The sequence below is a fragment of the Clinocottus analis genome, unplaced genomic scaffold (assembly GCF_023055335.1).
Source record: "Clinocottus analis isolate CAN_PGR_092001 unplaced genomic scaffold, fCliAna1.0.p SCAF_8, whole genome shotgun sequence".
Taxonomy (NCBI): Eukaryota; Metazoa; Chordata; class Actinopteri; order Perciformes; family Cottidae; genus Clinocottus; species Clinocottus analis.
In genome coordinates this window covers 1,954,503-1,972,642 of record NW_027176240.1, presented here as the reverse complement: position 1 = coordinate 1,972,642, position 18,140 = coordinate 1,954,503, and the positions used below count along the sequence as shown (strand labels likewise).

At 42.1% G+C, this 18,140-nt stretch overlaps 1 protein-coding gene across 1 annotated transcript in view; it reads left to right on the top strand.

Moving 5' to 3' along the window:
• The window catches only part of LOC137779430 (protein kinase C epsilon type-like), a 48,337-nt gene that overhangs the window by 27,189 nt on the left and 3,008 nt on the right, over positions 1 to 18,140 (top strand). Inside the window, exons 11-12 of the mRNA XM_068567145.1 lie at positions 9,383 to 9,537; positions 17,836 to 17,974. Of these exons, the coding sequence (XP_068423246.1) occupies positions 9,383 to 9,537; positions 17,836 to 17,974 (294 nt within the window). The remainder of the gene's footprint in view (positions 1 to 9,382; positions 9,538 to 17,835; positions 17,975 to 18,140) is intronic.

The following is an 18,140-nucleotide window of genomic DNA, read 5'->3' as shown; positions in this document are numbered from 1 at the left end:
CCAAACACAAGGATTCGGTTTTAAAAGAAGCAATTTTTCATTTTTCATTTTATTGCGCCCTATTTTCGATGATCTGTCCTGCTTTTGTTCAGCTGTCGATAAAGTTTCGACGTACTTTTCTTGGTAGTTGCAACTCATATTTTACTTTTGATTGCAGCTGGAGGCATTCACTTTTCCCACACTGGAGTCAAGTTTGTGGTGCACAAAAGCTTTGCAAGCCCAGCAAAACAGGCGCCGCCATATTAGCCGGGAGCTAAATCTTAATCGCGCTACATTGTGTCACAAAGGAAATCTGTCTGAAAATCTTGTTATTTTGCGGTTCGCTGAATTAACAATTGTTGGCAAAAAACCTCATGAGCGACCGACCATCAAACTGTAAAAAAAAGAAATTTGCCAGTGGGATCATTTTACATTGCTTCCCCTGCAAATCTAAACTCGCTCGTGAAGTTTTCTTTCTGGATTCTTGTGACGCAATCGGACCTTTTCGCTTTCTTGTTTTTTTCGCTTTCTTGTTTTCGCTTTCTTGTTTTCGCTTTCTTGTTTGAACATTTTGGCGCAACCTGAAAAGTCCTCTCTACGCCTAAATGTGTCCAAAAAAGTCTTTTTTGGTGGATCAGTAAGAGGAGGAGGAAGAGCTTCGTGGGTCTGTTGTTTATTTTCTCATGGTTGTCCTGGAAAGCCTGAGACGACCGAAAGCGTCTCCTGGTTCAATTTATTCATTCCTGTTATTTTCCTCTTAAAAAAAAAAGCAAAAACAAAACACAAACAAAGCCAGGCGGGGCGGACGGACGACGGCAACGGGCTTAATTGACATTGTTGTTCTTCCCCTTCTTAAAAAAAGAAATGTTGTGAGGCTGTCTGACGCATTAATGGACACACACACACACACACACACACACACACACACACACACACACACACACACCCACACACTCTGGCAGTCAGCGGTGATTGTGTTCTCGGCCCAAACAAAGGGACCGTGGGCTCTTATGTAACCGCTTCGATTGTTATCAGGGACACGATGCGTATTCCATATGCTGTGTGACCCCGCCCTCACCACCTTCCTCCCTCTCCTCTTCCTCCTCTTCCTCACCTCCCCTGCCCGACTTCTTCTCGGAACGACGTGATTACTGTAAACAAACCCTCATATAGGCTCTGTGTATGGAATATACTGTCAGCTCACACACACACACACACACACACACACACACACACACACACACACACACTGCCTCGCAGTGGTGTCACACATTCTCCTTCTTCATTTTACCGTGACACTTGGTCGGTGGGGGCAGCGGGTCGATCGCGGTGTCGGGTTTCAAACCTTCGCGAGAGGGGTTTCTCTTTCGAGTTTCTCTTTCGGGTTTTTTTCTCAACGCGCGTCGTCCGATGCGTTATCGCAAAAGTCTCCGCACCGATCCGATGTCACGGCACGATGCCGGTTATCAGCGACAACGACGACAGCTGGAAACTAAAAACCTATTTTATAGATTTGATACTATTGCTGTCGTTGTTTGAACAAACACACAGAGAGCGAATGTCCGCTGGTTCACCCGTTAGCTCAGTACCCGTTAGCTCACCTGTTAGCTAAGTACTGTGAGCTACTTCCATCACCGACGCAGCGGCCGTTCTTTCCGGAGCAGATGAAGTAGCTAACGGGTACTTAGCTAACGGGTACTTAGCTAACGGGTACTTAGCGAATGGGTGAGCTAGCGGGTACTTAGCTAACGGGTACTTAGCTAACGGGTGAGTGGCGGACATTCACTCTCTGTGTGTTTGTTCATGTTTTACAAAGAGTTTAACCTGAGCCAGGCTACACAACAATGGTAGCAACAGCATCAAACCCAAACCATATGTTTTTTAGTTTCCATCGGTTGAAAAAAATAAATATATATATATAGATACATATTGTTTTTTAACGCACTCTTTCTTATACGATATGCAATGTCAAGTATTGGAATTGGAGGGGAAAAAAATGGTATTGATCTGTTATGTTTTTTTTTAAATTGTTATATAATTTAATATAGTAGTGATGTATTTTTAGATGCACACTTTTAATCATCCTTATCAGGTTTAAGAAGATATTTTTAGTATCAAATACCTTGCGGATCATTTTCTCAATTGATCGTTTTATGAGAACATTGAGTCCTTTTTCCCCCCTTTCCTTGAATACCTCTCTTTACTTCAAGGTCTCTGAACTTTGACCTGTGTTCTACCTTCACCCTCCCTTGTTCCTCCCCTCCCTCCCTCCTGTTCATCCCAATCGACTGTAACATCACAGTCGTTCCTCCTGTCGACCTAATTACCACCAAGAAATGTAAACAGCATCATCCAACAGCAGCGCCGGGCCTCACTCTGCTGCACACAGAGGCAAAGTGAGGAGGGAAGATGCGGGAGGATTAAAGGGGTTATTATCTGTGACGTTAAATTGATGGTGGGGAAGAAGTGCAGACGGCTTCGGTAAGAAACGAGTGAAGTGAGGAACAGACAGATGACACAGGAAGAGAGCTGTAATTGGTGAACATCAGAGGGAGCAGAGACGGCCAGAAAGAAGCCAGGTACATTAATGAAGCTTTGTTCTAGGTGATTAGGCCAGAGAGAGACTGATGGACAGATAGAGAGAGAGAGAGAAAGAGAGAGAGAGAGAGAGAGAGAGGGGCAGACATGGACAGTATGACTGAAAGCAGAGGTGGAGGGCAGACCTGCTACTTTAGGGTCCCTTTAAGACGACGAGGGTCCATGAATCCTGTGCAACTTGGTCCAACATCTCTGACTCGAACAAGCACATGTGGGCGTGTCTTATTATAGATAGGTGTGTCTTATTGAAGGTGGGTGTGTCTAATTAAAGAGAGGTGTGTCTTATTGAAGGTGGGTGTGTCTAATTAAAGAGAGGCGTGTCTTCTTGAAGGTAGGTGTCTTAGTAACGATAGGCGTCTCTTATTAAAGGTGGCCGTGTCTTATTGAAGGTAGGCATGTCTTATTGAAGATGGGTGTGTCTTATTAAAGGTAGGCATGTCTTATTGAAGATGGGTGTGTCTTATTAAAGGTGGGCGTGTCTTATTGAAGATGGGTGTGTCTTATTAAAGGTAGGCATGTCTTATTGAAGATGGGTGTGTCTTATTAAAGGTGGGCGTGTCTTATTAAAGGTGGGCGTGTCTTATTGAAGGTAGGTGTTTCTTATTAAAGGTGGGCGTGTCTTATTGAAGATGGGCGTGTCTTATTGAAGGTAAGCGTCCCCCATGATACCTTTTTTCCGTTTTAGGAGAAGTTTTATAGGGCAAAATAAAAGGAGATTACTTCAATTTGACATGTATTGTTGTACTTTAACACTGTATATTTTGATGAGAAGTATTTTCTTATCAGGTACATTATATCGGGTAAAATATCCCCGACGTTAGTGACGTTAGAGAAGGCCTTAAGCAGATTACAGCATGTAGACATGTTCCAGCAGAAACCAAAAACAGTGACACAAACCTCAGAGACACAAACCAGGTGCAGGTGCTCGTGGTTCTCCTGGTTAGTGCTCAGAGAGTCTTACCGCAGGGTCCTCAGACGGATTACCAGGCTGCAGTAATTAACACACAGGATCGCATTAGGTGCATTAGACGTTCAAAGTACAACGGAAGTGTTTGACGTGCATCCAAACCAGCATGTGAGCCTGATGGAAGTGAGTCGTTTCTCCACTTCATATATGATATTAAAGCAATACCTTTTTCTTGTTGAGACAAAGCCGGAGAGATCCGCTCCTCAGGTGCGAAATCAGGGGAAGTAGAAACCCCAAAACTCTTCTATGTTCAGTGTTCTTGTACTACTTCCAAATTGAGAGCAGTTAATGACATTTTGCTGAGTCCTCACTTCTTCAAAAGGCTGTTTCATTGTTTTAGGGTTAAGTCAGAATTAGATCGAGGTTAGAAAAAGTTTGCGGTTATTGTACAACCCAACTATGAAATACTATGAAATACCAGCCAGAATATTTGGTTAAAACACTAGAAAAATGATCAAACACGATATAATTAAACTAGTATTTGCACCTCTAGAGGCGATAGTTTACCTCTCATGAGAGGATGAAGAAGTACAGGTTTTCACAGAGGACATTGTCAATAACGTTGAAAATTAAGTAATTCTTAAAGCATCTAGAAGTGCAACACCTTTGTAAAGACATACAAAGTAGAATAAAACCTTTAATATAGACACGTTCTAAAAACTGTAACGTAAAATTAAAGACCAAACTAAAGCTTATGAAAGCCTCCTGCAGCCTGCAGACACACAAAAATATGTCCTTCTTAACAACACACACACACACACACTGCAGTTGACTGAGGCTTTATAAGGGCCTGACATTTCTGCTTTCTGGTGAAACTCATCAAGACAAACTGCTCTCTTACTTTCTTTTATTCATTTTCTTTGGCACGTGTTGTTGAAGATATTCAGCAGCCCACAGCAATCACTTTTAAAAGGTCCCGTCAACGTGAGGGACCACGGTGAGGGCAAATTTAGCAGGCAGGCGAGAACAATGAACACATACACACATGCACACACACACACACACACACGGTGTGCATGCACAGTGTAGGCACATGCAGGGCAGGCCGCCCAGCCAAATATGCACGAGCAGTGAAGGGTTTCACTTTCCAAGACTACGGTTATTAATGGAAACACTGTACGTATGTGTGCTCTGTTCTTGGGATGCAGTTGAGGCACACACACACACACACACACAACACACAACACACACACACACACACACACACACACACAATTTCCCTCGAGTCCCCTGTTGGTTTAATTTCGGGAGCGTTTCTCGTCTGCGACACTTCTTCAGCTCACGCTCCGGGCGACGATTCACAGAGAGCGAGACGACGACTATGGAAGCCCATTTGCGCCACAAATAAAAGGTCATAATTATGACCAAAAAAGACAAAAGTCATAATTATGACCACAAAAAAGCTTAATTATGACCAACAATGAAAAAAGTCATAATTATCACCGAAAAAAAACAAACATAAATATGACCAAAAAATAAAAAATTATAATTATGACCAAAAATGAAGAAAGTCATAATTATGACCAAAAAAGACAAAAGTCATAATTATGACCAAAAAAGACAAAAGTCATAATTATGACCAAAAAAAAGTCATAATTATGACCAACAATGAAAAGAGTCCAAAAAAATAAAAAATCATGAATATGACCAAAAAATAAAAAATTATAATTATGACCAAAAATGAAAAAAGTCAAAATTATGACCAAAAAAGACAAAAGTCATAATTATGACCCCAAAAAAGCATAATTATGACCAAAAATGAAAAAACTCAAAATTATAACGGGGGAAAAAGAAGTCATAATTATGACCAAAAAAAATAAAAATCATAATTATGACCACAAAAAAAGGTCATGATTATAACCAAAAAACAACAACAAAAGTCATAATTCTTTTGAAAAAAAAGAAGTCATAATTATAACCATAAAACAACAAAAAAAGTCATAATTATGACTTCTTTTTTTTTCTTCGTAATCATGACTTCTTTTTTTTGTGGCGCGAATGGGCTTCCATAGCCACTAGCTTGATTTGACTTTGCTGTTTTTTTTTTAAGGACAAGCATTCTTGATCTGAATCCAGGACCACACACACACACACACACACACACACACACACACACACACACACACACACACACACACAATACACTCTGTCCCCCCAATTACAATCGTTTCCTGCTGCAATCATCAGTGGGGGAAAGGAGAAAAAAAAAGGAAAGAAAAAGCCTGCCGTCCTCTTAAAGGCAAAGTCCAATAAACACAACGTTTGACTCTATAAAGGAAGGATTCAACCGGCCTGGACAGTTGCCGCTAAAGCATTTATTTAACAGTCTGGAACATGTGAAGTGGAGACGGACTGTCTGACAATCACTGAGTCCATCTTCACTGCGACGGCTCTGTGTGGTAATGACTAGCGGCCAAACGGTAATGGCTCGTAATGTTCCGGGAAAAGTAGGGCAGCAATTTACTGGGTTTTTTTTTTTCTTCCCTTGTACGCGGACAAAAGTTCAAACCCCGTTTGCTGTTTGTTTTTCATCCAGTTGGGGCTGATTCTGATGAGTTTATCCTCCTATCGTTGTGGGAGGAGACGCACTCGGTGACATGGTGACAGGTTTTGTGTACAATAAACTATTGACTGGTTATGAAACGCTCTCGATGTAATGCTGGTGATGGCGATGTGGGTCGTTAAGGTCTATGTGACCCACAAAAAGCTAAACAAAACCATCCGCGAGGATATTGGCTTTTTTTCTTTTATTACATTTGTGTTCAACCCGTTGAACCAATTTTGTCTCTAGACCTCTTTTCTCCCTGTGTTTGAGTCGTTGTAGGAACCCCAAATTAATTCCAATACTTGTGGTTATTGTATGTATTTGTTCAGCAAAGTCTTGAGTAAAAAATGTATATCTGCATAAAAATTATTTCAAAAGATATTTTGATTATAACTATGAACATCCAGCATGATATGAGCCAGATTCCCACAAAAAAGCCTCCTGGAGCATCAATAAGACGCCTTTTTGGAAAGATTAGGACCTAAAGAATCAGAATATGCAACAAAAATCACAATAAAACAAAGTCTTGGCCTGTTAGGAAGGAGTTTCAGTCAAAAAACTGTGTCGTTCGGTTCAAAAATGGAAAAAAGTTACGTATTTTATGCCAAAAGATTGTCTGAATGGGGCATGCTGGGACTTAAAATGGGCGTCATTGGGGTCTGATGCCTCTGGACATGATATAAAGTTGTTGACACAGCATGAAGGTTCACTAGAAACCCCTACAGCTCAGACTGCAGACGGACCCGGATGCGGCTGCTCTGCGGCCTTTAAGGCGCCGCATCCGGCTTCCTGGGAGCCGCCGCCACGAGGCCGCTCGAGGACCCGGCTGTATTTATTTGGGGGGGGCGTGGGGGGGGCTGAGGGTAAATGAAAAGAAGAAGGAAGGAAGGAAGGAAGGTCAGACCTCGCTGTAGTTAAATTAAAAGGTTTTCTGAAAGGAGCCACACACAGTACCGCCTTTTGTCCCCAGGAGGCGCCAAAAACAACAAAGTTCCTCCTGGTAGCTTCAAGTGAGATCTCCTTTTGAGAGAGACGTGCGTGGTGAATATGATAAAACAACACTGTGTGGAATAAATCAGAGTTATGGCGCTTTGTATTTATATTTACACTGATATTCTGCTTCTCAAGCACTTTACCAAAGAGCTGTGGCTGCTATCTGCTAGTACATGTGTTTCATTTGACTTAATTTAGACCTTACTAATGTTCTTGTTACGTACATCTTGTTACGTACATTGTCCTCCCTTCTTCCTCTCTTTCTTTCTGACATTATTTCCTTATTACACTGTCTGATTGTTTGTCTTTCTCCCTTTTTTCCTCCTAATTTCAATTGTCTTCATTTCCTTATGAGCTTCTTTTTAATCGTTATCGCTTTATTTTTTCCTGTCTCCATATTCTTCCTTCTTCTCTTATCTGTGTTGTTTCTATTGCTTTATTATGTGTGTGTGTGTGTGTGTGTGTGTGTGTGTGTGTGTGTGTGTGTGTGTGTTACAAAGGGACGTATTAATAGTTTTCGAGGTTATATAAGACGAAATTCGAGCCTTGTTCTACATACCTGGTGGCACATGTTGAATCACACACTCAGACAATCGTTAGATAACAATCAAGACGTTGCTGCCCTCAGCTGGGTGTGTATCTATAGAACATGGTGCGTGTGTGTGTGTGTGTGTGTGTGTGTGTGTGTGTGTAGTGGGAGGCCAGTATCTGTACATTTGTAATTGCACTCAGGAAATGTTTATTCATGTTTGATTGGGTGGGACCAGCGGGCCGGGACTCTGGGTACATTTAAACAAACTATTTCGACATCCTGTTTAAAGTCGCTTGAGAGAGAGAGAGAGAGAGAGAGAGAGAGAGAGAGAGAGAGAGAGAGAGAGAGAGAGAGAGAGAGAGAGAGAGAGAGAGAGGCTGAGGTGGGTCGGCGGCCACTTATGTAAGACCTGATCCTGAGGCCTCTTTAAACTGATACTGGAGAGGAAACAAACAGCTTAAAGTCAGCTTTTAAAACACACATGGAGGCCTCTTCGGAAACGCTCAAGGTCAAATCGAAGGTCAAACGGATCAATCGGCGGCAGCGTTGTCGTATATTTACTCTCTTTCATGGCCTAAAGACTTTCACGCAGATGGAAAAAGAAGAAACTGAGTTTTTAAACATGCCGTGTATGTTATCATCTCATGAACGGCTTCTCAGGTAACCTCCTGTATGGAATAAGTGAGCTCCACCTCTTGTCCTCCATTGTTTTCGTCAGAGGACGAGCGGGAACAAAGTGCAGGATTAACGGGACTTCGTTCCCCTCCATGACACCGTGAAGGAAACAGGACTTTAAGTCATAAAGATGTTTCCCGCTGGATGGGAAAGCTCCTCCTCCTCCTCCTCCTCCTCCTCCCACGCCGCCTTTCAAAGGACGTTCATTTTTCTCTCTTTACCTGTCGAAGGCTATTGATGCGTTGAAGATATCCGCTGCCTCCAATATAAATTAAACTATTCGGCAAGAGGCTCGTGGTGCTCAAAGAGGCAAAAAATAAATGTCTCTTCAGAAATAATAATGAGCACAGCAGAGGGTTTAATATTGAGAATGGATGCTTGTGAGAAACACAATGGCTGGAAGGGACGGCTCCTGGGTTCTTATATACGAAGCTGTTTATATCTCAACCCCCCCCCCCCCCCCCCCCCCCCCCACACACACACACACACACACACACACACACACACACACACACACACACACACACACACAATCTCTCTCTCTTTTATTTCCTATATGAAGAAAGCAAACTGGAATTCAGGAAGGGGGCCATTTTCCCCCGGAGCCCATTTCCAGTACCAAGAGAATAAAACTCTCGGGGGCGGTGTGTGTGTGTGTGTGTGTGTGTGTTTGTGTGTGTGTGTCACAGGAAGTGGAGACAATCTTTGTTGGCCACACACTGATGTGTTGTGTGAGACATCAAAGTTGTTTTATGTTGTTAAATGCTTCAATTTCTGAACACTTTTAAATGAATGTTGACTTTATTTGTCTCAATTAGAGGAAATGATATGGAAAGAACACTTTATTGAGGTAATTAACTCACAATAGTGTTTTACATGGACACAATTCTACACTTTTCAAGACACATCCACCAAAGTTTAAGATGTATTTTACAAATTTTTCCATAGTGTTAGAAAAAACAACTATTTATATCATTCATATCCAATCACTTATCATCCCTCGTCCAAAATCTAGGCTCTCTGAATGGAAACATCTCTTCTGGCCGTACCGTGTTCGATTCCCACGTATTGATCTCCTCCTCCTCCTCTCCAGGACCGGCTGTTCTTCGTGATGGAGTACGTCAACGGAGGCGACCTCATGTTTCAGATCCAGCGCTCGAGGAAGTTCGACGAGGCGAGGTCTCGCTTCTACGCCGCCGAGGTCACGTCCGCTCTGATGTTCCTGCACCGGCACGGAGTCATCTACAGGTAGACCGTGCCGCCCACACGATTTAACAGCTCACATGTACAGTGCATGTGCACGTCTGGATTGTTTATTGTATGATAAGTTGCTGTGGCGGTTTCAACGTTTCACTGAAACCTTTTTAGGTACCTTTTACCAAGAAATAGCTGATCATTTTTGATACACTGTAAAAAAACGCACTGTAAAATTGACAGTTATTAACTGTCAGCCATTGACAAGTAACTTACTGTAAAAAAAAACAACACAGTATATAACATTAGATTATTAGTAACTGTCATTTTCTACAGTACTTTTTGGGTGCAATGATTGTTTTACAGTAGATTTTTGGTTACTGTGATTTTCCCACAGCACTACTGTGTTTTTATATAAACAATGTTTTACAGTGAAGCTTTGACTGCTGTGACATTTGAATGAATACACAGTATTTTACTAGTATATATATATACTAGTATTTTACTAGTTTACAGTAGGTTACTGCTCACAAACACAGTAAATTTCACAGGCGTTTTTTACAGTGTACGGTGCACTTTTTTAAAATTGTTTTATGACATTTCAACCATTGCTGTGTCGTCCCGAAATACCATCAACACGTGAACTTTCCGATAAATTGCAACTTTGTAGCAATGCATAGTGTATAAAAATACAATGAGCAAAACTATTATCATATATTTATCATATTTATCATAGTATTACTATTATCATATTTATCATAACATTGTAATTCTGTGTTTGGAGAACGGAGCAAAATAAGCGTTTCATTGTGTAGAATAAATATCTGTTATCTGTGTGTATGACAGTAAAAACATCTTGAATCTTAAGAATCAGACTTTGGAAGTGCGTCTGAGCTAATTGGGTGTGTCCAAGAAAGCAGTTCATTGAATTTTTCTTACGTTTTTCAACTGAAATTATGACATAGATCGTTTCTGGATGTGTGTGTTTTCTCTGTGCTCTTCTCTCGCTTGAAGCTGTCGGGTTCCTGTGATCGTTAAAGGACGTTGTTTTTCCGTTTGACTTATAGGCCTTTTAGGACTTATTGTCCTTATTTAACATTGGAGTTTGGTTTCTTCCAGCTGGTTTGAAGGTCTCTGATGGGCATTGATGTCCTGCTTGTTTTGAGTCACCGGATCTTGCTCGTACTTCATGTCCCGTCTGAAGGCCGAAACAACACAACAACAAAAAGAAACCCCTCACCTGGAACCATCCTGATCAGATAAAAGCAAACAAACCCCTTCGCTCATCCCTTCCAACGTGAAAAGGTTGTTGTCGAAACAAGGCCCGATAGATTCACATTCAGATAACGGTTCTCTATACAGAAGCGGTTCTCCGGCTGATGAATCGCCGTCACGGTTCACATGTTCTCCTCGTGTTTTGCTCTGTGAGGAAACCGAAAGCTCCCGCTCACACACACATCGGGACAAATACGCAGCGCGGAAGAGGAATATCTCATCTTCTGTCGGCGCTGAACAAACCTTTAACTTCTGCGCACATTCGCTGTGTGTGTCTTCCACCACGTCCACGGCGTGTTTCCTCACTCTGAGGGGACACTTTGTCTGCGTTTGGGCCCGAATTTTGAGTTTTTCATGGCTGAGACGTGGCCAAAACCACCACGTCTCATGTCATTATCGGTATTGTGTATTTATCTGGTACTACGAGGTCAAAGGTCAATATAATAATGTTCGTCTTGCATCTCCTGGCCACAGGTTGGGTCTGCCCAGGTATTAGACTGAGCCCGTTACTTTAATGGAGACACATGATGCTCATTTTTAAGTTGACACAAGAACATCGTCACATGCTCTCATGTTTTCTCATACGCTCTGTGTGACTATATATATATATATATATATATATATATATATATACCGGAAAGAAGACCCTCGCTTTCCTCCAGTGAAAGTTATTTCCAGGGAGCAAAAAAGCCCCGAACGCCGTCCGTCACAATGGTGTTGTGGTTCCAGCGCCGCGTCGCTGTTGTGCGACCGGCTGCGTGTTTTGCTATCGACCGACAATGATGTTATGACTGAGGAGTCCGGAGAGAGCGGCACCTGCGCGTGGCACTCCGGGGTCAACGGGTTGAGAGTTTTTCACAAGCGGAGACGATATTTCATCAGTTGTCCTGGAGGACGAGGAGGAGGAGGAGGAAGAGGAGGAGGAGGAGGTTTTGAAGCCCGCTAAACATTTCAATCTGGACCAAAACTGCCGACTTTGACCGACCGACAGGAAGCGATGAGGATGCACAAACCAGTTGAGAAGTTCAAGGCTGTTAGAGCTAAAAAAAAAAGCCCAGACGGTTAAATAACTATTCACCATCGTTGTCAAATGGCTTCCTTTGCAGCTCGGTGGCAAATAATGCAAAGACCTGAGTTCACCTGTTCACCTCACGATGAAACCCCCCTCACACACCTCTACGCTGCTTCTGATTGGCTGGTTGGATTGTTCATGAAAAGTGCTTTGTAGGAGAAATTCACCCACAAAATCAGCTTTTTGCATTTCAATTATTCACCTCATGTAAGCTTTAATGAATGAATGAATATATATACTTGATTTATCCCCATTGGGATTGGTCATTAGTTGACGGAGTAACACAAATATAAAATATAAAACAACAGGGATGAAAGATATATACATATATAATAAAAATGCAAAATTAAAAATAGCTTATGTGCAGCGTATTAATTTAGGAAATCAATGTAAACAGTAGAGAAGTGTACATGAAGTGTGTGAAGTGTAAGTAAACATAAATGATAGAGAAGTGTAATTTGATGGAGAATAAGTGTTAAATGTACTGATTTAACAGCAAAACTATATAAAACAATATTGATAAAAACGTCATGAATATTTGTCTTATGTATCCAGTCATGCACAAGCATCTTTAGTAAAAACCTGACTTTTAAAAGACGCCATGGAGGCTGGCGAGGAGACCATGGTTGTAAAGGTAACAGGGCGAGTAATTGATATGCAGCCGGTCACTTTGTGGGTGAAGTGCTCCCTTTGTGTTTATTTTCCTTTTGCTCTGGGAATCCTCTTATATGCCTTGTAATGGAGACGCGTGTCCACAGTTGGACGCTGCAAATCAAATAAGCAGAATGTTCACGCTCGGCAGCGATTAAAGAGACAGAGTCGAGTTAAAGCTGAAATGAGCAAAGAGAGCCGGACATTGTGACGCCCACTTTAACCATCTTTAACTCGGTAGACACCCGAAGGGTCAACACCTCTTATTCCCTGTTTGAGCCGTCGTGGGAACGAATTAATTTAAATTTTTTCAGCAAAGTCTTGGTGGAAAAAATGTATATCTGCAAAAAGGAAAAATCACTTTTAAAGATATTTTGAGAATAAACACGCCGCTTGAGGTTTGGCTCTAAATAAGTGGAAGAAAAAAAGAATGAAATGAAGTGGTTTGGACAGCTTGAAACACAAAGATGACGTTGCATGAAAACTGAAAAGTTAAAACATGACATAACGTACTTCCTTGAAGTCGTTTAGTTCTTTTGGGCTCTGTGATCTCAGAGAGTCTCGCTGGTGCCGTCTGGACCAAGACTCATTGTTTCACAAAGAATCCAAATCAGTCATCAAGGTCAGAGCCAAAAGCCGCCATACCTTCACCGCCATGCTGGTTTGTGATTGTTTTTTTTATTAGTTTTGGCTCCGCCGCCATGTTTTAAAGTGACACTGCGACCAGAAAGCCGGGCTCCGAGCCAAACACTCCTGGCGTCGTCATCAGATCACCAGAAATACCGCTAATTGACCCCACGGGCCTCTGTTTTCAAGTAGCGATGGAGGTAAACAGAGGCCTGCTGGATTCAGACCACCAATAAATACCTTTGAAGATGATTTTTCGGGATAGAAATAAACATCGAAAGCGAAAGAAACGTCTGAAAAAAGTGTTTAAAAAGCCACGGGAGGGAAGCGGTGCATCAGTGAGAGAGTCCAATGTTGATTGGCCTTTATTTAAAAAGGTATCAGATAGTGTGTCGCGAGTCTCTACACACACACACACACACACACACACACACACACACAATCACACACACTCCACCAAGAAGGGACTGGCATGAGAAGAAGGAAGATTTCGTTCCAACGCTGAAGTTTAAAATACGTTCTGACGCTTTTCAAACATTGAGATTAATGGATCGTTCTTTCAACGTTGTGTTCTCAGTCGCGCTGTTTTCATAGTGAATATTACTCTGTCAGAGGGTTGGCAGGGAAAACACACACACACACACACACACACACACACACACACACACACACACACACACACACATTCTATGTTAATAAATGATGACTGATTTGACTGAGCTACCAGATCTCTCTCTCTACATATATGTATATATATATATATATATATATATATATATATATATATATATATATATATATATATATATATATGTCTCTTTCTCTCTCTATATATGTCTCTCTCTTTCTCTATATGTCTCTCTCTCTCTCTCTCTCTCTCTCTCTCTCTCTCTCTCTCTCTCTCTATATATATATATATATATATATATATATATATATATATATATATATATATATACATATATATATATACCTCTCTCTCTCTATGTCTCTCTCTCCCGCCCTGACCCACTTTGTTGAGCGGAGGAAGAGGAACAACAAGTGTTTTAGGAACATTATGTCCCGACTCGCCCTCCCTTCCTCCTCCTCCTCCCTCTATCCTCTCCTCACCTCTCCGCCCCTCCCTCCTCATCACTCCTCCGATGTTCATCTCTCCTCCCGTCGGCTCCTCCTCGACGCTCCCGTCACCGCAAAGCCAACAAGCGGAAAAAAAAATCCCTTTTTCAAACAATAAAAACATGTCGTAGCACTTTCACTTCTCTTTACCGACTTCACTGAAGTCGACGAGACAGAACGGAGGGAGCGTGCGATGGTGTTGACCGAGCAGGTTCAGGCCGGTTGGAGGGCGGATACACCAACACACACACACACACACACAGACACACACACAGACACACACAGGTGAGTCTCCAAGGCTTCACCAGAAGCAACAGCAGGGCGGTGAACCTCACAAAGCCTTTTAAGCCCACTTGATTATGGTCAGTACTCAATGTGTCCGTCCTCGTGAACGCGATATCCCAAAAACGCTCAGAGGGAATTCCTTCAAATTCGGCACACACGTCCACGTGGACTCAAGGATGAAGTGTGTACATTTTGGTTGTCATAGTTCACTGTGACCTCGCGGCGGTCCCATTCTCGTGATATAGGTCCACTTTGACTGAACGATGAACTGATTAGATTTAGCTATTTTCAAACCAGTCTTGGCTTTAAAATGGCTTTTTAGCCCATGGACGGATAAATTATATATATATATATATATATATATATATATACATATACATACATATTCAAAGAAAAATGGGCCTGGAAATGAAAATCTATTGAAGTGTGTAAACAAATCGGTTGTCGTAGTTCGCTGTGACCTCGCGTCGGTCCCATTCTCGTGTTTTCTCAGGAACGCCTCGAGCAAATGTATTCAAATTTCGGCATAAAGTTTCACTTCGACTGAACTTCGACTTCGACTTTCACCTGCTAATCATGACACATTCACAAAAATGCTAAAATGAAATAAAGTGAGGACAGTTTGGATGCAACATGATGAAGATGTTGTGTTTAGACCCAAAAGGCCTGATAAGTTGGAGTGATGTAGCGGGAAGAGAGAGAGAGAGAGAGAGAGAGAGAGAGAGAGAGAGAGAGAGAGAGAGAGAGAGAGGGAGGTTAGCTGTCACAGTGCACTAGGGTTGTCTCTCAGGACGTAATGGAAAAATCACTCAAGATTAACATGAAACACAGGAAATGCTTTTCAATTGAGCCTGATTGCCGTGTGTGTGTGTGTGTGTGTGTGTGTGTGTGTGTGTGTGTGTGTGTGTGTGTGAAGAGAGAACTCCTTCTGCGGCAGCTCCTGTTTATTGACAGGATTTGTTAAGCGATATTAAAGATTTTCTAACACAAAGACAACAAACATGGAGGTTATTTCTCTGGAACACAACGTGACACTGATCCAGGGCGTCAGTAACACGCTGAGGCACTTTCTTCCATTTCAGGGTTTAAACAAGAGACAGGGAAGCCCTTGGACCAGTTGCTTCTCTTACCAAAGGGCTCTCAGCCTGCCTCGGGAATTGTGATTTCAATCAGTAACATATCCATTCACAGAAAAAGCAACAGGACGGAGGACCTCACAAAGCATTTTAAGGCCACTTCATTATGGTCAGTACTCAATGTGTCCGTCCTCGTGAACGCGATATCCCAAAAACGCCCGGAGGGAATTCCTTCAAATTTGGCGTACACGTCCACCTGGACTCAAGGATGAAGTGTGTACATTTTGGTGGTCGTAGGTCGCTGTGACCTCGCCTCGATCCCATTCTCGTGATATAGGTCCACTTCGACTGAACGATGATGCACTGATTAGATTCAGCTATTTTCAAACCAGTCTTGGCTTTAAAATGGCTTTAAACCAAGACTGACCTGGTAGTTTGTGTGTATTTGAATCTCTCTTTTCTGCACATGGACTGATAAATTATATATATATATATATAGATATATCTATATATAAAGAAAAATGTGACTGGAAATGAAAATCTAGTGTAATTGTAGGAGAACACACGTGTTGGTTCATAGCACAGAAACCCCTCAATATTCATTCATATTCAGAACTCTTTCACAAGTAATCATACATAAAAAAGACTATATTTATACAATAGTAATAGCAGAAAAGATGGCAATGTCATTATATTTTGCAATAAATAAATTAAGGGTACAACAAAGAAAATGAAAATGTTTCCAATTCCCTGCTGCGCAACATAAATATTAGGCTCCTTCTCATCCTACAAATCCCCAACAAGACATCTTCACATAAATAAATATCATTCCATTAGTGCGGCTGGACACCTGTAGCCACTTAATATTGAATTTCCCTGCAGCGAGGTGACGTGTAATCCGAAGATTAGCGTCAGCAGTCATTTGAATTCAATCATAAATGCATTAAATCGTGTGCGCTATATCTTTCCGACCCCGCTGCAGGCGGGCAATTCAGATTTAATGTGCCGGGAGTCGCCTGGAGGTGAGATATGTAAACAGGCAGCTTAATTTTTCATCTGCAGGAATACAGAACAAGTGCTGCTCTTTCCTGCCTTGACACGAGGCCTTGAAGCAAAGCGCGGCGCCCGGCTGCTGCACGACGCCGAGGTTGTGTTCACATCAATCAAACCTTCAGCAAACACAACCGAGGTTTTAACGAGTGGAAACGGGATTTGACAGAAAACACACATTATATTTCAATTAGGGATTTTCTGCATTCGTTCGACGTAGAGATTAACGACTTATCCTCCCGCTCCCATTTTAAGTCCCAGCATGCCCCATTCAGACAATCTTTTGGCTTTAAATACGTAATATTTTTCCATTTTTGAACCGAACGACACATCCAGCATGATATGAGCCAGATTCCCTCAAAAAAGCCTCCTGGAGCGGTCAATAAGACAACTTTTTGGAAAGATTAGGCTCTAAAGAGTCAGAATGTGCAACAAAAATCACAATGAAACAAAGTCTTGGCCTGTTAGGAAGGAGTTTCAGTCAAAAAACTGTTCAAAAATGGAAAAAAAAATATGTATTTTATGCTAAGATTGTCTGAATGGGGCATGCCGGGACTTAAAATTGGCACGGGAGGATTTTCGTGCTCGGTTTCCCAAAGGTTAAACTCAGAAAAGATTGAGATTTTAAAATTGTAATTTCGCCGCACTTGTTCTCTCCTGCCAGAGCAAGGCATGATGGGACAGAAAAGCACCAACTTTTCAAGCTGAAAAATCACAGCTGCTCGCAAACAAGATTGTTGAGCTGCTTTTTTCTTCTTCTTCTCTTTTGCAAGCACATGCACACACAGACATGCGCACGCACAAACTCCCTGGCTTGTCAGGGCGGCTGCACTTTTAAAAAACACCTTGGGGCTGAACGGCTGCATCGGCTACATGGAGGAGATGTTGACATTTTTGTGGCCATCAACCATCAAGCCCAGAAGCTGCAGCATTCACAACTGCCCCTGTCATCTCTCAACACCGCTTCTCTTATCTCTCTTTACTGCCCTCCCCCCTTCGCCTCTTCCTCTCATTAAAACCTCAACTTTCTCTTCACGTTTCATTTCGGAGACGGCATTGAAATAAACTGAAACAAAGGCATATTCCTTTAAAAACACAATGTCTAACAACTTCTTGATCTCCCTGTGTGCATGCTGCGTTTCCCCCGAAGCCCTCGTGCGACTCCCTCCTCTCACCCGTTAAACCCTTCTGGCTCTGCAGAGACTTGAAGCTGGACAACATACTGCTGGATGAGGAGGGTCACTGCAAGCTGGCGGACTTTGGGATGTGCAAAGAGGGCATCCTCAATGGAGTCAGCACCACCACCTTCTGCGGGACGCCAGATTACATCGCACCAGAGGTGACCTCAGACGCCCACAAACCCACAAAACCACACACGCACAGGAAGCGCATCATTTATTAGTTTTGTACGTTACGCGGCTAACTCGCACCGCGCATTCATTCGTCTTTTTTTACATTCATAAAGGTTATTGTGCATTTTGCATGCACAAAAACACTGAAATTCA